This window comes from Mirounga leonina, unplaced genomic scaffold (assembly GCF_011800145.1).
Source record: "Mirounga leonina isolate KUSES-001 unplaced genomic scaffold, KU_Mleo_1.0 Mir_94, whole genome shotgun sequence".
NCBI lineage: Eukaryota > Metazoa > Chordata > Mammalia > Carnivora > Phocidae > Mirounga > Mirounga leonina.
The window spans coordinates 43,082,038-43,102,750 of record NW_023270855.1 but is presented as its reverse complement, the minus strand read 5'-3'; the positions used below and the strand labels follow the sequence as shown (position 1 = coordinate 43,102,750).

At 37.7% G+C, this 20,713-nt stretch overlaps 1 protein-coding gene across 5 annotated transcripts in view; it reads right to left on the bottom strand.

Annotated features, from left to right (window-relative positions):
- The window catches only part of SETD2 (SET domain containing 2, histone lysine methyltransferase), a 125,597-nt gene that overhangs the window by 36,534 nt on the left and 68,350 nt on the right, over nt 1-20,713 (bottom strand). For 3 of the 5 annotated variants that reach the window (XM_034997270.1, XM_034997271.1, XM_034997272.1), the window contains 2 exons: nt 3,970-4,018; nt 945-1,128 (listed from right to left, as the gene is read on the bottom strand). In XM_034997270.1, coding sequence (XP_034853161.1) covers nt 945-1,128; nt 3,970-4,018 — 233 coding nt within the window. Of the gene's footprint in view, nt 1-944; nt 1,129-3,969; nt 4,019-20,713 lie in introns of those variants that run through there. The other 2 variants (XR_004677811.1, XR_004677812.1) reach the window with 2 other exon arrangements.

Sequence of the window (20,713 nt, the reverse complement as noted above, 5' to 3'; positions counted from 1 at the left end):
TTACCAAAGCAGAACTACATTTAGAATATAAAGAATCTCTAAAAAATAAATCCTAAACTCAAAATGATAAATACTAAACAAACACCTATAAAAAGACACTTCACAGAAGAGGAAACAGGAATGGCCAATAAATACATGACAAGATGTTCAATCTATTTAGCAATTAGGGTAATGCAAATTAAAATCATGATGAATTCACTATTACAAACCCTGACAATCCCAACTTAAAAATTCTGGCAGCTGCATTATACGAATGCAATATCTCATTTTTTCAAAAAATAAATTTAATTTTATTTTTTAAAGATTTTTTATTTATTTGAGAGAGAGAGAGGGAGCACATGGGTGGGGGGAGGGGCAGAGGGAGAGGGAGAAGCAGACTCCCTGCTGAGCAGGGTTAGGCTTAGGGACTCGAGCCCAGGATCCCAGGACCCCGGAACCATGACCTGAGCTGAAAGCAGACGCTTAACCGACTAGCCACCCAGGCAACCCCAAAAATAAATTTAAAAAAGCTTCTCTGGAATAAATGTTTTCTAGCACCCAGTGGGTCATCATGTGGCTTGTTTTTCTACAAGCATGACAAAGACAGCCTCTGACACAGGGATCAATCAGCATTTTGACTGGTATGGCACAAGATTCACTATAAAACAAAGTTCTAGCTTTAGAAACTTTACCATTATCTTTGAAGAGTTACCTCCCACCAATTTCCACTCCCCTTTAAAGAATAAATCTTTGGCTCCTCTAATAGCATTTAAATGTTATCAAGTAGAAACCTAGTCTTCACTGTCAAAAGAGACTCTATCTCAAAATTTACCAGTAAAGTTTTATACTCACTCATCAAGAGAATATACTTACTCCAGAACCCCTTGGTGCCCAAAATCAGAAGTACCGACTTGGGAACTTTTTGACTGGCTCAGAAAAGAGAGTAACTCACACAGGCCACTTACCTGTCATCTGGCCTTTTTGTTCCCCGCTCATAGGCAGAAGAAGGTGGTGAGAGAGAGCCCCTTCGTTTCCTTTTCTCTTTATTTTGAGTTTGCTTGTCTGGGTCTCTCTCTCTTGACCTGTTAGGAGTCTTTGGGGCAGCTGTTTGATCTCTGAAGCCAACAGCATCCCTTCCTCGTTCAGTTACTAAGGGAAAAGGGTTTTTAAAAATTTACTTGGCAGACTCTTCTCCATCATGATAGCATGTCAACTGTATAATACAATTTCTATCCAACAAATGGGCCTATGGACTCCTCCCTCACAGGCCCATTCAGAATTTGGATGAGACACAAGGTGGTGTGGTGTGTGTGTGCGCACTCTACTTCCTGAAAGTCTCTGCCATGAATTCTCTTTTCCACCTTCCCCAACCAAACTCTGAGTCCAAGCCTTCAACGTTTCTAACAAGTTCTGTGGAACACACTCATGCAAAATGTTCCCATTACCTTTAACAGGGAAGTCTGCTTGAAGTTCAAAATGTAAAAGCCTTCAACTGCCTCTATAGCTCTGCACATTTACAGTTTACAGAAGAGCAGCCTGGCATGCTAAGCATAAAAACCTCAAAGGGGAAAAGTCTCTTCAATTAAAAAAAAAGGGGGGGTGGAATTAGACAAATTTTTTAACAACTACCATTTCAAAAGGAAAACATTACAAATACAGATGATGACAGGTAATAACTCAGGAAGTTATCAAAACCAGAGAGCTACATCTTCAAAAAAAGAATGCCATTTTCCTACTGAAAGATAACACTATTAACATTTTCTACTCAGCTTCTTTACCTAGAATGGTCCTCACCCAACTCCACTGTCACTGCTCCCAAAAGCTGTGCTAGGTATTACTTTTTCACTGACCTCACCTCCTACTTTCTCACCCCCCTAAGAAGTCTAAATCCCACCACTGAATATTTCAATATAAATTAACTGGTACCACATGCTGCTGCTTTGTTAGCACGGCTACCCTGATTAATCAGATTGCTCTCTTCTTAAGAGAATTTCTTATAAAATATCTCTCACAGCACAGAGCAGATTCACAATAAACACTAACTGCTTTTTCTTTTTCTCACCTCAGAAAAACATGCTATTACTTGTTTTCTTCCCTAGTGGCAGGGTTAGGTGTACATATGCCATTCTTGTAGTTCTCCTGTTGGTGGGCCCAAAACTCCATTAATTTGCAAAAACGGTTAATCAAGAGCCATGTATGAGCATTTGCCAGTGAGAACAGAACTCATCTCTACCACACGCTGGTAGAAAATGCTATACAATTAAAACAACTGTTCCAGCTCACAGGGTAGTAGAACACATCATTCTTTTGGGAAGTACTACTATCTAGTTTCATCTAGGCCTGCCCATGACCACCCTATTTCCTTCTTAAAACAAGGTTCCTTGTGTTGGTATTAACTTCCTTAAAACGTAGCTATTTCTTCACTATATCCTGGTAAAGTAAGAAAAGGAATCATACTAACAGTTCATATTCTGACTCTGCATCTTATAATATGTGAGGTAGAGAAGTTGTTCCATTTATTCTGGCTGATTTTTTTCATATTATAAAATGAAAGTAAAGCTAGACTACATATTTCCCAAGATATTTTACAGTTCATAGGAATTTTAAAAGTGTTAGGCTCTTTAATTGCTTGACATTGAGGGGTAACTCAGAAGCCAGGCTTTAAGTATTTCTTATAAAAAGCCTGAGACTGATTGGGGGGGGGGGGGCACATATGTGAAGGAGAGACTAAAGCTGGCACACAAAAGGTGGCTTCCTGAAAAGATTACAGTCATCCATTATAGACAATTTTCAGAAGGCATCTCTCAGAGGGCACACCAGACTAGATAATGGCAAAATATTGGGGGGAAACCCTCATAGATATTTAAGTATTGCCCATCTTGCTAATGATTTCAACTCACTGAACCCAGAGAAGCTAGGCTCGCCTGACCAAGGTTACAGTGCCACTGGTTTTGCCAACCAGCACTACTCAACCCTGCCTTCTTTCTTATAGGAGAAATTCTCTGTAGCCGTAAGTAGGATGTTTGGCTATGAAGAAACTAAACCAATAGAGTTAAAAATATTCAAAACAAAAATAAAACCCCAACAATGATGCAAAGTACACCTCACAGGGCTTTAACCTATAAGATTATTTAACCAATAAGACTTAAGATTATAAAAAGCTCTTCATGCCAAAAATAGAGAAAAAGACCAAAAACAAAACAAAACAAAAAAAACAAAAAGGAAAAACGCCAAAAATATGATCACACTGGCTCCTTCCCTCTATCTATGTTGGGTCAATTCTGGAGGGCTCAAGAGATCGACAATAGCCACGATAACTGATCTATTATTTTCATCTTTAAAGAAGCATATTGGAAAATAACAAAGTGGTAAAACCCAGAAACCAGACTACCATGGCCTCCCTGTTATCTTTTCTGTAATAATGATTTTTTCTTTTTCTCCCCCCAAGATTTTTAAGTAATTTTTAAGTAACCCAACGTGGGGCTCAAACCTACAACCCTGAGATCAAGAGTCATATGTTCTACCGACCCAGCCAGTCAGGCACTCCTGAAATAATGATTCTTAACCTTGTAAGGGATCACTGGCTTCCTGAGAATCTGATGAAAGTTTTGAATTTTCCCCAGAAAAATTCATGTAAATAAAGGATTTTGCATATAATCATCTACAGGTAAAGACTTACACAGACATTTAGGAATACAGGTTTAACAATGCCTGCTCTAGAGGAATAAATGGAAGAAAAGCTTCTAAAAGCCATGATTTCAAGGAAAGCAACAACATAGGCAGTATAAAGGGACATCTCCTTTGGCAAAAATTCACTAAGAAAGAATAAAAAGGCAAGTTTCCAAACTTTTACACCAATTATTTCATTTACCTAATTATATACTGTCCAGTTTCAAAAACAAAACAGCTGAAGTTCTTATCATTTACCTCTGCATATTTCCAAAAGAGTATTTGTAAAGCCATATACACAGAGTACCTCTGAATACCTACTTGTGTTCTCCTTTTCAGTTTGACTTTTCTTTGGAATTCGATATACCTCCTGCAAAAATAAACCAAGAGAAGGGTTATTAGCATGGAGTGGAAGTGATTGTGTTTAAGCTGACTGATTTCACATGGTGACAAAGAAATAGGAATGGGCTGGTATTTAATTATTCTCCAAAATTTGACTTACATCTAGCTTTAAGTAAGAATAGATGCTGGTCCCTTAAAAACAAGTAAAAATGTGTAGCATATAAGCTACACATACACACACACACACACACACACATTTATTATGTATATTTATGTTTCATTTTGTTTTTTAAACATCTACCAATTAATTTAATACTAATCATATGATCTCATTAGCCAAGTAGCAAACTAATTATATTTCTGGAAGGAATATACTTCCTGATAATCTTTCCATATGCTTTCTGCATATAAAATGAAGTCATCTATAGTTCCTTTACTGAGAGTACTCATCAGAACACTCTCGTAAGAACAATTCTAACCTCTCACTTGCCATCGCTACTTAAGGGAAGAAGGGTTAGTAATTACTTAGCTACATAAAAACACCTCAGAAAAACTGTATGTGTGAAGACAACGCCTGCTGTTCCTATTTTTCTATAAATGAAAAACTTGGCTAATGGCCAAATGTAGTATTTCCTTTCATATTGTTATTTTTAAAAAGAAAAGATAAACATTAGATCATTGTTGCTCTTGAAACAGCATCCAAGTGGACCAAAATTCTTCTTGACAAATGTAAACTATGTTTTTAAGCCCCGAATACCTTTTCTTGATGTAGGAATCTAAGGCTTAGAACATGTTCTGTCCCCTGACAATCCCTTGCTGTTTTAGTCATCAAGTAGCTCAACATTTCCTTCTCCAGTCACCTTGGTAAGTGGGCAAATGGCAAATCCACACATTCTCAATGGACCATCACATGATACTCTCCATTTAGAGTAATCTCATAATACTGACCATACCTATATGATTTGGTAATTTCATTTTTTTTTTTAGCAATTGTAGTCCAAGAAAATCAAAGAACTCCTCTTTCCACATGATTACTGGTCCTAGCAGTATTTGTGGAAAGTAAGAGATAATCCACATGCCATACGACCAAGGAAGGGTTAAGATTTAATATTCAGTTGCAATTAAAGATGATAAATACAGACCAAACAGATACTGGGCAATCTATATGAATGTAGAATTTTTAGAAAAAAATCCTTCAACACTTCATGCATGCTGATAAATTACCTAATAAAGATGATGACTGTCATGATTAGATGTGTGTACTTATCCTGTGTGTCAGGTTATCATACTAAGCATTTCAAATGCATTACCTTTTTTGAGCTTCAAAACATCTCTATGAGGTTAAGTACTATTGTATCCATTTTACAAATGAGAAAACCTACTTAAAAATCTTAGCAGCCTGACCAAGGTTATGATGCTATTGGACAGCATGACTCCACAGCAATTTTAACTTCTGTACTAGACGACCCAGGATATGGTTAACAGTCGGCATTATCTGGGAAGGAGTACCACTTGAGGAACCTAAGCATAAATGTAGGTGGCATCCTCTATTCCCCCAGCCCCTCTTTCATATGTAGGACTTCCACTAGAGCTGTGATTCTCAACTCTGGCTGCACAATTAGACCACTCCAGGAAACTTTCATAGACATACTATGCCAGACAAATAAAATCTAAAATTCCGGGCATGAGTCCCAGGCATCTGTATTTTTTTTTTTTTTTTAAGCTCTCCACATGATTCTGTTGCCTACATGTAGAAGGTTGAGAACAACTGAACTACTATCTTCTCTTAGCAGCCTTCACTCATTCCTCCTCACAAGGGAGAATTTGAGAGAACAAACTGTGTATGCCTGTCCTCAGCTCAAAGCCACCTGGGGGTGGCTCCTCTGAGGAAATGTCTGGAGTTGTCAAGCTGTCAGTGTCTAGCTGTGCGTAATAGTGAATCAGGGTATTGTATTTATAATATAGTATTTATACAGTAAGGACAAAGCTGATATTCTTAGCTCTGACTCCTCTGTCCACCCCCCGGGGGTTACCAAACTTGGGGAAAAAGTAAGAATGCCACTTATCAGCACCTACTCACACTATAAGAAAAAATAGGTATTCTATTAATTTTAAAAGGCTTGGAAATGACTGTTGCATTTGGTACTCTGTAAATCTAGGCACTCCAAAAGGTAACGTGTTCATCATAAAGGCTGCTTAGAACATACAGATATGCAGGTCTGTGTCAACTAAGGATTACGTAATTTTTACCTGTTTAGTTTCTTTTGCCTAAGGTCTTGGGCATTACAAGTGTCCATTACAAGCATTTATAGTAATTTATCACACAGTCCTCAAGCTGGGACCCATTCTATGGTGGCAATTAACGTACCAGAGGAAATGTTTCTCAAAAATATATTAACTCTATCAAAAGTTTAGAGCAACTGGGGGCTATTGGGTGGCTCCGTCGGTTAAGCATCCAACTCTTGATTTCAGCTCAGGTCATGATCTCAGGGTCGTGGGATCGTGGAGAACTGCCTGAGCCTGAGATTCTCTCTCTCCCTCTCCCTCTTCCCTCACCCCCTATCTAAAAATAAGAAAGTTTAGAACAAATGCTAAGTAGAAAATGTATTCTGATATTCACAAAATGGATGATTATTACTGACTTGTGACCAAAAGCTATTGACTTTTACTCTGTACCTAATACTATGGGGAACAAATTCCATCAACATGCACCCAAGCGCTAAGGAGCTACTAACTTGATCCTCCTCTTCATATAGTTAAAGCTGTATATAAAATTTTGGGGCACCTGGGTAGCTCAGTCATTAAGCGTCTGCCTTTGGCTCAGGTGAACTGGGATCGAGCCCTGCATCGGGCTCCCTGCTCAGTGGGAAGCCTGCTTCTCCCTCTCCCACTCCCCCTGCTTGTGTTCCCTCTCTCGCTCTCGCTCTCTGTCAAATAAATAAAATCTTAGAAAAAAAAAAGCTGTATATAAAATTTAAACTGGAAACTCAGATTATCTACTTCGAGGCCCTGAATTTTTCCAAAGTCCCACAATAATGCAACCTGAGAAGGAAGCAGTCATATGAAGATTACTATAATATTTCTTAAAATTATTCTACCTTGTGGATAAATAGCAATAAGGTTAGCTTATATGATATGGAACACTGGAATAGTGTCATACACCTGCAGGCCACTGCAGAAAAATGTTTATCTGAGTTGACTTCACTCACATTAACACTCCATGTAAAATCATTTTCCTCTGTTAAAAATTCTACTCAAGAGACTGGCATGTTATGAAAGAACACTCAATTGTGAGTCAGGAGGCCTGGGTTTTGGGATTATCCCTGCCCTCAGAGAAGCCTACAAGAATCTGGTTCCCCACTCCACCCAATATTCTTTACCTATCACCCTGTTTTACTTCTTTAGTGTCTAGGTGCTGCTCCTAATTAACACACACTCACATGCACTCAAAGCTATAATTCTTATTTAAGTGGTTTTTTAAAAAAGATTTTATTTATTTATTCGCCAGAGAGAGAGAGCAAGTGAGCGCATGAGCAGGAGGAGTGGCAAAGGCAGAGGGAGAAGCAGGCTCCCTGCCAAGCAAGGAGCCCAATGCGGGACTCGATCCCAGGACTCTGGGATAATGACCAGAGCCGAAGGCAGACACTCAACTGACTGAGCCACCCAGGTGTCCCTTGCAGCTATAATTCTTAAGGGCCAAGACTGTCTTACTCTTTGCTGTATCTCTAGCAAAAAGAAAATGCCTGGCACATAGACAACACTCAACTACTTGTTGAATGGACCAGTAAGTGAAATACTACTCATAATTTACAGAAATCACCACAGTGCTAAAAAACTTCAAAGTATTACACAGCTCATTTTTTAAAACTCACTAAATCTATACCTTCATTCTCTTTCATCCCTGGTAAGAATGCTGTTTACAGGCCTCACATATAACCACAAACATGTTTGTGGAGTTGTATTTCCAGGGTCAGATTAATAAGTGTGCCTCCGCAACATTTTGAACTCTTATCAATGCTTAGAACTGCCCACTCTTGGGCAATTAATCATTCCTCTTCAAGGGCTCAAAATCAATCTTCAGAAATTGTTTGATAAACACTAAGTCACTGATAAGTTCATGCACAAGCAATGCATCCAACATCCCTTTATAAAAGTATGTAAATATGTGTGGAGTTGTTTTTAATTTGTAGACACAAAGAACAAGTTCTTTGATGGCTATTTGTGGAAATCTGGTATGCTCATTTAAATAACAAATGTTTAGGTAGAGACTAGGTGTTAAAAGCACGTATCAAGGGTCTCCTATTTTTAAAGGACACTGGAGATACATAGTAGCAGCCACTAAGAGGTTCACAGGCTAACAATGTGGCTGACAATTCTTACTGTGTGCCACGTCCTTTAACTGCATTCTCATATACTCTTACATTGCTATGAGAAGTACCTTTGCTGTATCTACAGTACATAGAAAACAGGCTCAGAGAGGTTAAATAACTATACCAGGGTCATACGATGCCACAGTGAGCTATATATTGGACCCAGGATCTAAGCCTAGATTTGTCTCTGTCCAAAGCATACACTTTTAACCACTACTACTACCTCCTGAACACTCAAGGAAAAGAAAAAGTAGGGCGCCTGGGTGGCTCGGTTGGTTAAGCGACTGCCTTCGGCTCAGGTCATGATCCTGGAGTCCCTGGATCGAGTCCCACATCGGGCTCCCTGCTCGGCAGGGAGTCTGCTTCTCCCTCTGACCCTCCCCCCTCTCATGTGCTCTCTCTCATTCTCTCTCAAATAAATAAAATCTTTAAAAAAAAAAGGAAAAGAAAAAGTAAACACACACTATCATATACTAAAACTGGCCTTAGGAGAGAGGACTGGAAAAAGCATCCTGAAGGAAATAAACATTTGAATTATACTGAAGGATGACTAGGAGTTGTATATAGAAAGAAAGAGGACGAAAATAAAAATATGGTAGACCGAACACATGTGTTTATTACAACTCCATCCTGAAGTCCTAAAAATGACAGTGAAAGAATAAAAAAGTATAGACCCATCCATATTATCTTTTCTTTCTGGGAAATGAATATTGAATATACATGTATACTTAAATTTCTTTTATTCTATGCATTCTCTTTCATGTTCTTTCATTTGATGATTCACAAAGAAAAAAAATACTGTATCCATGAAATAAGATGCTCTTTAAAAGAGGACAGCAAAGGGGCACCTGGGTGGCTCAGTCACTGGGCATCTGCCTTTGGCTAGGGTCGTGGTCCCGGGGTCCTGGGATCGGGCCCTTGCCTTGGGCTCCCTGCTCAGTGGGGAGCCTGCTTCTCCCTCTCCCACTCCCCCTGCTTGTGTTCTCTCTCTGTCTGTCAGATGAATAAATGAAATCTTAAAAAAAAAGACAGCAAAAGTAAGAATAAGAACTAGGATAGAAAAAAGAGTTGAAGGTCATCCAGAAAGCAGAAAAAAAATCAAGAAAGAAAATGGGAGATCAAAAAATAAAATTAGAGGATAGGTGATAGATGACTTACATCTAATAGCAAGTATGCCAAAAAGCAAGGAGAGAGAAGACTGAGGGAAGTATAAATTTTTTTTTTAAAAAGAAAATTTTTTAGAACTTAAAGACATGAGTCACCAGATGGAGTCAGAGCACCTACAAATGAATCGAAATGGCATCAGACTTCAATAGACAGCAACGCTGTAAGCTAGAAAATGATACGATGTCTTTAACATTTTAAAGAAAAATTTATTCCCAGGGGCACCTGGGTGGCTCAGTCGGTTAAGAAAAATTTATTCCCAAATGATAATTACATGATCTGCCAAACAAGCAAGAATAAAATAAAGGCATTTTTCAGATCTATAGGGTCTCAAGATTTTATCTACCAGAAGAGAATGTTGAAAACCAAGACTGTGGAGGGTCTAAAATTCAAGATTCTCAATTCTGTGTCACACATTTCATAAATTATCTACAGTGTAAAAAGTACCATACTAGATACTTAAAAAAAACAAACAACTAAACAATTCCTGAGAGAACAATGGAAAAACACTGGAAAGTTAACGTAAATCAATTACTTAGCATTTAGAATATGACACAGACATATACACATTTGTATATAAATTCAACAACTGGGCATTCAATACAGATCAATTATCCAAGCTCTATCTTTGAGCAAGTAACCAGGAAGTGGTGGCTACTTAAAAATAACACCTGCAAAAGATCTAAAGATGTCATTCACATCTGTCATAACTTTGAAAAAAGTTATTTTTCAACAATACTGTCCCTAACAGAAAATCTTAGTTATCTAGAAACTGCACTTTTAGAGTGACTGCTACAATTAGCAATAGCAATTTTTTAAAAAGATTTTATTTGAGAGAGCGTGTGGGCTTGCGTGCGCTGACAGGCTCACACACCCGAGCATGGGCGGGGCAGGGGGAGGGGAGGGCAGAGGGAGAGGGACAGGCAGACTCTGCACTGAGCCTGAAGCCCAACATGGGAGCTCGACCCCACCACCCCACCCTACCTGGAGACCATGACTTAAGCCGAAATCAAGAGTCTGATGCCCAACTGACTGAGCCACCCAGGTGCCCCAAGCAATTTTTTAATTTAAAAAAGGAGATGGATGTTTTGAATATGGATTACTAAGAAAATGATGCTATTAATAAAAATGTACATCAGAGAATGATGAACCAGCCTGTAAGAGAAGACTATGAACTTGCATCTGAAAGGCAAGTGGAAGCGTCAACAGAAAGCTGAAATACAGATCTGAAATTTAGGAAACAGGCTAAGGAAAGAGATCTACATTTTGGGAAAATCTTAAAAGATGATAACTTATATTGATTATGGTACTTAGGAGATGGCCAAGAGAGAAAGTACATAAAGAAAAACAGGCTGACTTGAAAGAAAATAAAATTTAAGGGTTGAAAGTCTTTATACTTAATTCGTACAGTACGTTTTCTATTTTTTAATAAATACTTGCCAGCCATCCCACTTCTGAGCAAATATCCAAAGAGAATGAAAATGGGATCTCCAAGAGAGCTGCACTCCCATATTCACGGCAGCATCACTCACACTAGCCAAGATATGGAAACAACCTAAGCGTCCGTTAACAGATGAATGGAGAAGATGCAGTGTACAATTACATGATGCAACATTATTCAGTCATGAGAAAAAAAGAAATCTTGCCATTTGTGACAACATGGATGAACCCTGAGGATATTATGCTAAGTGAAATAGTGAGGATGCACAGAAATTGAAAACCTTATACACTACTGGTAGGAATGTAAAATCGACCAGGATCATGGAAAAGTGTCTGGCAGTTCCTCAAAAGTTAAATATGCAGTTACCATAACTCAAAAACTCCACTCCTAGATACATACCCAAGAGAAATGAAAGCCAGTATTCACACAAAAATTTGTACATAAAAATTCATAGTAACTGTATTCCTAACAGTCAGAAAGTAGAAACAACACAATGTCCATCAGCTGATAAATGGGTAACAAAATGGGTTAAAAAATATCCATACAAGGGAGTATTATTCACCTATAAAATGGAATTAAGTACTGATAAATGCTACAACACAGATGAATCCTGAAAACGTTATGCTAAGTAAAAACCAAATACAAAAGGCCATTATTACAGGATTCCATTTATCCTTGTTCACAGATTGTGCAAATTCACCAACGCACTAAAATTTCTTTGTAATCCTCAAATCAGTAAGTTAGAAAAAATGTCACTAATTCTTCCCCAAGAAGTCAAGACTACCACTGATGTTTTTTGGTATACTTTTTCCAAATAATGGACTGATAACATGATGCAACACTATTCCCCAGTCTCTCAGAATCCTTTCAGTACTCTTTTTGGAAATGCTTCTAGTATACTCATACCCTTGTATATTTTCTTTCCAACTTCCTTAATATCATTTTCACTGACTTTATGAAATCAATGCATTTTTATTTTGTAACAGGTCTACATTGTATTTGTACTGCATTGCCCAATTTTTATAACAGTGAGACTTTAGCTAAGAAAGACAACAACCCTTTAGACAAAGACAGATGCTAATGTTAACAGAGATGGGATGTTTAGATGACAATTTTTTAGTGTTCAGCTCATCAATTAATGTTTTTTGTCATAATGTTTGCTTCTCTAAGCAATCTTGAAACTGAAGATTAAGATACTGAGAACACCATATATTTGTGTATCTGTGTGTATCTATATATGAATGTGGACTTACGTATTTAATTACATGTGAGAGAGAAGCTTTTCCAAGGTAACTGAATGTTTGAAAATGATTTCAAAAACCCCACCACATCCCAGGATTTTTAGGCCTTTGTGAAGTTGTAGTGCCAAAAGCAAACATACCAAATATTTGTCTGGATTTACTGAACACTGAAAATTTAGAAAAAGAGGTAAGAAATTAGAGAAACATATAACAATTTTGGGTAAGATATGAACATGTCATGGAACCTGATTCACAATTCTATACACTAAAGATTAAAAATTGGGGCGCCTGGGTGGCTCAGTCAGTTAAGGACTCTTGGTTTTGGCTCAGGTCGAGATCTTGAGTTGTGGGATCGAGCCCTGCATCGGGCTCCGTGCTCAGCAGGCAGTCTGCTTGGGATTCTCTCTCCCCCTCTGCCCCTCCCCCAGCTTGTGCAAGCTCTCTCAAATAAATGAATGAAAAATAAAGATTAAAAATCCATTATCTCAATTAACAAAATAAAAAAATGAACATACAACATATAACTTCAATGTCTATGGCCCTACACCACCCCAAGGCCCAATCAAAGAAAAAAAATTACTGGACAAATACTGCTATGTACCCTAGCTCCTGGGAATAAACACCTTCAGTGGTAATGGCTCTACAACCAGGATTTAGCTTCCTTTAACAGAAGGAAGAATTGTTAACTCCTATCATCATGTCCTTGTAGAGCATGAGTCTGTGGTTTTACCTCACAAACTGTATTACGAATGGTGGGAGTAGAGGGATCTCCATTAGGTCACAGAGGTCTTGAGATCTGACTACAAAGAAAATTTAGAGGAGAGCATAAATGTCTGGAGATTTCATAAAATCACACACATGAGAGAGGCAGAGGAAGGGAGAGTGAAGAAAAAGCAGAGAATAGTTTTACTTATTCTTTTAAACCCCTGAAGATACTCTTCTAACTTCAGACAACTGGGCTCCCATGAAATGGAAGGTAGTAAGATTGAATTTCAGTTTTCAGCCACTCAAATGGGCAAAACATATGGTCACAGTTCTTAAAATAGGAAATACAAATGTAAAGATACTCAATACTTCATGCATAAGAGACATGCAAATTATAACTACAATAATAGTCTATTTTTGCCTATCAGTCCAACCAAGATAAAGTTAGACAATATTTGTGTTGGCCAGGGTGTAGTGAAATAGGCACCCTTATGCATATACATTACTGATGAGTTAAATTGGTATAACTATAAAGATCAATTTTGGCAAGACCTATTAACTACAGATAACACAAACCAGGATTCAGATATACTACTTTTAGTAATTTATCCAACATGTATATTCCAAACAGGTATACGCGAATGTGTTCGAAATGACTTATATAAAAGTTCCATGCTAAGCTAAAGAAAGGAATCAATCACAATGGCTATCAAAATAGGGGATTGATTAATATGACTAACAGGAGACTGATTATGGCATATCTTTACAATAAAATATCACACAGGTATGAAAACTAAATTCTTTAAAACTTGGTATAAAACAAGCTTCATAATGTGTTAAATAAAAAATAAGGAGCTAAATAGTGCTTCCAGTTTTATAAAAAAGATCAATTACATGCATCCACTATGTACAAATTATCTCTGGAAGGATACACAAGAAGTTGGTTGTGCTGTCTGCCTTCAGGGAACAAGACAGGGGGGCAGGGGTAGGAGCAAAACACTTCACTGTCGGGCGCCTGGGTGGCTCAGTTGGCTAAGCGACTGCCTTCGGCTCAGGTCATGATCCTGGAGTCCCAGGATTGAGTCCCGCGTCGGGCTCCCTGCTCGGCAGGGAGTCTGCTTCTCCCTCTGACCCTCCTCCCTCTCATGCTGTCTCTCATTCTCTCAAATAAATAAATAAAATCTTTAAAAAAAAAAAAAAAAAAAACACTTCACTGTGTGCATACTGAACTTTGTATCATGTACAGGAATGGCCTATTTAAAAATTAAAATGAAAAGAAGAGAAAAAGATAACGTGCCTCAGAAGAAGCCCTCAACAAAGTACCAAAAGACTTTTGGGGCATTATGGCTGTATTCATGGTAAAGACCATCACCTGAGGGTTGTGAGGTCTCAGGCAGAGAGGCCTAAGGAACTGGACATTCTCAAAACAACTTTTAAATGCTGCTCTTCAGAAAGTGCCATACCTTAAAAGCTCTCTTAGGTCACTGCCGTTCACTTTAAACTTGTCCCCCCGGCCCCTCCTTCTTCTCCAGCCTTACCCAGCTTGACTCTAATTCAAAGAATCTATCTTAACAATGCTCAGTTTTATTCACCACACAACTAAATGTGCTGGATTTATGCTAAGTACTAAAGCACAAGGTGAACACTGGACACCAGTCCCTGCTTTCAAGACCTCTCTAGCCCAACAGTAAATATGTGTGTAGAAAAATAGTGTTTTGGGGGCACCTGGGTGGCTCAGTCTTTAAGTGTCTGCCTTCAGCTCAGGTCATGGTCCCAGGGTCCTGGGATCGAGCCCCACATCGGGCTCCCTGCTTGGCGGGAAGCCTGCTTCTCCCTCTCCCACTCCCCCTGCCTGTGTTCCCTCTCTCGCTGTGTCTGTCAAATAAAAAAAAAATCTTAAAAAAAAAAAAGAAAAAGAAGTGTTTTAATGCTGATAATCACTGAAGAATAATCAAGGTCATGATGATTAAATGTTTCTCAATTTCAGAATTCTGTTTTCTAGGCAAATTAATTCCAAATCTAAGATTTTTCCTTACACCTTCCAAATAATTTTTCTAACTAAAACTTAAAAAGCACCACAGCCCTCCAAGTGATTGCACTGAAGTTAGTATGTTGCACTGGTCAATCCAACGCTGCAGTTAAGAGTAGGTGGTCATTATTTAACATAGTACTGGAAGTCCTAGCCACAACAATCCAACAAGAGTAAGGAATAAAATGCATCCAAATTGGTAAGAAAGATATAAAACTTTCACTATTTATAGATGACATGGTACTATAATATAGAAAACTCAGAAGACTCCACCGAAAAACTACTAGAATGATAAATGAATTTGGTAAGGTTGCAGGACACAAAATCAACATACAGAAATCCATGGCATTTTTATATACCAATAATGAAGCAACAGAAAGAGAAATTAAGAAAGCAATCCCATTTATAATTGTACCAAAGATAATAAAATACCCAGGAATAAATTTAATAACCAAGGAGGTAAAAGACCTGTACTCTGAAAACTGTAAAACATCAATGAAAGATATTGAAGACAACCCAAACAAGTAGATATTTCATGCTCATGGACTGGATAAATACTGTTAAAATGTCCATACTACCAAAAACAATCTATAGATTTAATGCAATCCTTATCAAAACACCACCAACATTTTTCAAAGAACTAGAACAAACAATCCCAAAATTTGTATGGAACCAGAGAAGACCCTGAATAGCCAAAACAATCTTGGGGGGGAAAAAACCAACAACAAAGCTGGAGGTATCACAATTCCAGATTTCAAGTTACATTACAAGGCTGTAGTAATCAAAAAAGTATGGTATTGGCACAAAAATAGGCACATAGATCAATGAAACAGAACAGAAATCCCAGAAATAAACCCATGTTTATATGTCGATTAATCTTTGACAAGGGAGGAATGAATACACTACGGGAAAAAGCCTCTTCAACAAATGGTATCAAGAGAACTGGACAGCTAAATGCAAAATATTCAAACTTGGACCACTGGCTTACACCATACACAAAGATAAATTCCAAATGGATTAAGGACCTGAATGTAAGACCTGAAACCATAAAAATCCTAGAGAACACAGGCAGTAATTTCTCTGACACCAGCCATAGCTGCATTTTTCTAAATATGTCTCCTGAGGCAAGGAAAACAAAAGCAAAAATAAACTACTGGGGCTTCATCAAAATAAAAAGCTTCTGCACAGTGAAGGAAACAGTCAACAAAACTAAAAGGCAACCTACGGAATGGAAGAAGATATTGGCAAATGACATATCCGTTAAAGGGTTAGTATCCAAAATATATTAAGAACTTATACAACTTGGTGTGCCTGGGTGGCTCAGTCATTAAGCATCTGCCTTCGGCTCGGGTCATGATCCCAGGGTCCTGGGATGAAGCCCTGCATTGCATCAGCCCCGCATCGGGCTCCCTGCTCGGCAGGAAACCTGCTTCTCCCTCTCCCACTCCCCACTGCTTGTGTTCCCTCTCTCGCTGTCTCTGTCAAATAAAAAAATAAAATCTTAAAAAAAAAAAAAAAAAAAGGACTTAAACAACACCACAAAAACAAATAATCAAGTTTAAAATGGGCAGGGGCATTTTTAAATGGGTGGCTCAGCCGGTTAAGGGTCTGCCTTCGGCTCAGGTCATGATCTCAGGGTCCTGGGATCGAGCCCCATGTGGGGTTCTTTGCTCAGCAGGGAGTCTGCTTCTCCCTCTCCCTCCCACTCATGCTCTCTCTCTCTCAAATAAATAAAATCTTGAAAGAAAGAAAAGAAAGAAAAAGAAAGAAAAGGAAAGAAAGAAAGAAAGAAAGAAAGGAAAGAAAGGAAAGAAAGGAAAGAAAGGAAAGAAAGGAAAGAAAGGAAAGAAAGGAAAGAAAGGAAAGAAAGAAAGAAAGAAAGAAAGAAAGAAAGAAAGAAAGAAAGAAATGAGTGTTGGTGAGGATATGGGAAAATAGGAACCCTCCTGCACTGTTGGTAAGAATGCAAACTGTTACAGCTACTGTGAAGAAAGTATGGAGGTTCCTCAGAAAGTTAAAAATGAAACTACCCTAGAATCCAGCAATTGCACTGTTGGGTATTACCCAAAGAATACAAAAACACTAGTTCAAAGGGATACATCACCCCTATGTTTATTGTAGCATTATTTACAATAGCCAAATTATGGAAGCAGCACAAGTGTCCATCAATAGATGAATGGATAAAGAAGAATGGATAAAGAAGATAAAGAAGATGTGGATAAAATAGATGAATGGATAAAGAAGATATATATATATATATATATGTCATTCAGCCATAAAAAAATGAAATCTTGCCATTTGCAACAACATGGATAGAGCTAGAGAGTATAATGCTAAGCAAAATAAGCTAGTCAGAGAAGATAAATACCATATGATTTCACTCATATGTGGAATTTAAGAAACAAAACAAATGAGCAAAGGAGGAAAAAAAAAAAAAGGGAAAGAGAAACAAACCAAGAAACAGACTCTTAACTACAGAGGACAAACTGATGGATACCAGAAGGGAAGTAGGTAGGAGATTGGGTGAAATAGGTCATGGGGATTGAAGAGTATATTTATCGTGATGAGCCCTGAGTATGGAAGTGTTGAGTCACCATACTGTACACCTGAAACTAATGTAACACTGTATGTTAACAATACTGGAGTTAAAATTAAAAACTTGAAAAAAATTTAAGAAAGAGTAGGTTGTCAACCCAGCACTGCAGTTAAGAGTAGGAACCCCTCTGGTGTCCAAATCATCTAGAAAATACTTTTTGAACTACAGTTCATTCCTTTCCCAATGCACACATATACACATCCTTGTTTGAGAAGCTTCTCATATTTATGAACCCTTGCCCTACAAAACCCCAGTTTTGCATATGATTTCAATCATAGATCATAGGTTGAAAATCTCTGCAGGATTAAGGAAAAAAAAGATAGTTGAACAAAACACTAAAATGGTAGTTTCTATGATTTCAGAATGAATTTGGACTTACTACAGTTTCTAAATCAGAAGCAGATTAAGAGAAATCTGAAGTATTCACCAAAGATACATAATTACGTGAACCGCCTAGCAAGGATATAGAAATCACTATTTACTGGAATAGAAAAAGAAATGGTAAGAATATGGGATTTAAATCAGAAGACCTGAGTCAATTTTCAGCTCTGTCATTTAAAAGCTAAGTCACAACCTCACAGGCCTGTTTGTTTCCATTTACAGGGGATAAAAACACCACTACTTACTTCATAGGTTTGTAAAGATTATATGACACTCATTCAAATGTTTTCTGATCACCTATCAAATAAAATAAACATAACACATATTCAATAAGCAGCATGATACCATGGAAAAAGATGGACCTTCTTCACATCTTCAAAGACTTATGAAGTGCCAAAGGACATACCTGGCTCTCACAGTACCCTAGGGAGACTTGAGTGACCAAGACAGAAGTGTTCTCTGCCCTCACACTCTGTACAAGTATAAAACGTTATGTGCTATGGCTGGAAAGGATGTTATGAGAGCATATAGAAAGGGCAGAATACACTTAGAGGAATGGGAATGGCTTTCCTGGGGAAAGGATGAAACTTTAACGAGAAGAGACATCTAAACAAAAGACAGTGTTTTCACACCTGAGTGTGTGTGTGTGTGTGTGTACGAACATTAGTAGCACAGACCCACTGGGGGGCCAGAACAGCTGAAGGTGATACGGCATAAATGAATAAGGACCAGACTATGCCATGGTATGCAAGCCTCATAAGAAAAACGGATTTCACTGGAACAGTGTAATGAGGAACCATTTATAAGGTTTTTTTTTTAAAGATTTTATTTATTTATTTGACAGAAAGAGACACAGCGAGAGAGGGAACACAAGCAGGGAGAGGGGGAGTGGGAGAGGGAGAGGGAGAAGCAGGCTTCCTGCTGAGCAGGGAGCCCGATGTGGGGCTCGATCCCAGGACCCTGGGATCATGACCTGAGTTGAAGGCAGACGCTTAATGACTAAACCACCCAGGTGCCCCTGTATTAAGATGTTTAAAAGAAAACTTCTAAATTTTGCATTTCATGCCATCAAATAGTATTTTCTTCCCAAATCAAAATAAATCTGATAGGAGTTTGGGGGAAAAAAATCCATAGCTGAAAGCAGGCCTATTTTTAAAATAAAAATATTTTTAAAATGTGTTTCCTTCTTGAAAAATCAGTGTATTTTTGTTGTTAAAAATAAATGAACAGAGACACCTGGGCAGCTCAGTCGGTTAAGCATCCAACTCTTGATATCAGCTGAGGTCTTGATCTCAGGGTTGTGAGTTCAAGCCTGCCCCCCAAATTAACTGAACAAATAAAGTTTGCTCTGAGATACACTTTTCAAATTATAATCTCATATTTAATTAAATGTGTAAAGCTCTCAGTCCTTTGTTATAATTTTCCTTCTTCGTATAAGTTTAGTTTAATTATCCATATTTATCTTTCTTCCTAGTTTTTCTAATGCTAATGTGATTTCTTGTAATTCAGTAAGATACAGGGTAAAATAATGCTTTTGGAAGAATGTTTAATAGAAAATTAAAATGGCAAAAAAATAAAAACAAACCACACACACACACACACACACACAAAACAAGACTCCATGAGTCTAAACTCATATTAATCAATGAATACAGAATTACATGGGGCAGCAGGGAAAGCTCTTGCTTACAAGAAGGTCAACCAAAACATACAGAAGTAAAAGGAATGATGGGTTAGAAAAATCACCACTTGGCAACCATCACAGCTGTAAGCGATTCAGGCAAATTCACCAGATCTTGAAACTAATGAATAAACTTGATAAAAAACAGAATATTTACATACTTCCAAAGGTGCTCCTCTCTGATACTTTTTAATTATAAGGAGAAAACAGTAATTTTACACTGGAAAAACCTGGGAGACGCCACCTTAACCAAGTGATCAAAGCTGATGATGCCAATAATGGGACAAATCAACATCATGTGGACACTATTTAATATTCCTGACAAAATGTATGACCTGAATCCAAAAGAAAACTTCAGACAAGCCCAAACTGAGGAATATTCTAAAAAATTCAAAAGTATTTTAAAAATTTGAAGTTTATAAAAGGCAAAGAAAGACTGAGGAACTATTCCAGATTAAAGGCTCCTAAAGAGATACAACTCAATGTAACACTTTAACTCAGATTCTGGATCAGAATTTTTTGTTTTTCTTTTCTTTTTTTTTTTGCCATAGAGGACATTATATAAACAACTGGCAAAACCTGAATGAGATCTGCTGGTCAGATAATAGTATTAAGTCACTGTATTTTGCTGGTTTTGATAAATATACTGCAATCATACAGAAGAATGTCCTTGTTTTTACAAAATATACACTAAAATATCTAGGGGCAATGGGCATCATATCTGTAACTTATTCCTTAAAAGTCAAAAAAAAAGAAAATGACTAAGTAAAATGTTAACATTGGGGAATCTGGGTGAAGGGGTAAGAGGAATTTTTAGCTGCCTTTTTTCTGCATTTGTCCCTAGAATGTGTATCACATGCAGAATACACAGAATGGTATTCTTGTAGTTTTCCTGTAAGTCTGAAATTACATCAGAAGTAAAAGTTAACAATATTAAGAAGGAAGATCTACATATTTTTATTATGGTTACATACAAGACTATATTACACCTACTTATCTATACTCAAAAAGTCCCTTAAGTTTCCAACTAACCTGATCATGGTCCTGAGGGAAAAACAATATTCCTTAAAGGTCTCTTGGCCCAGTAGTTCTATCATATATACCCTCTCCCATTT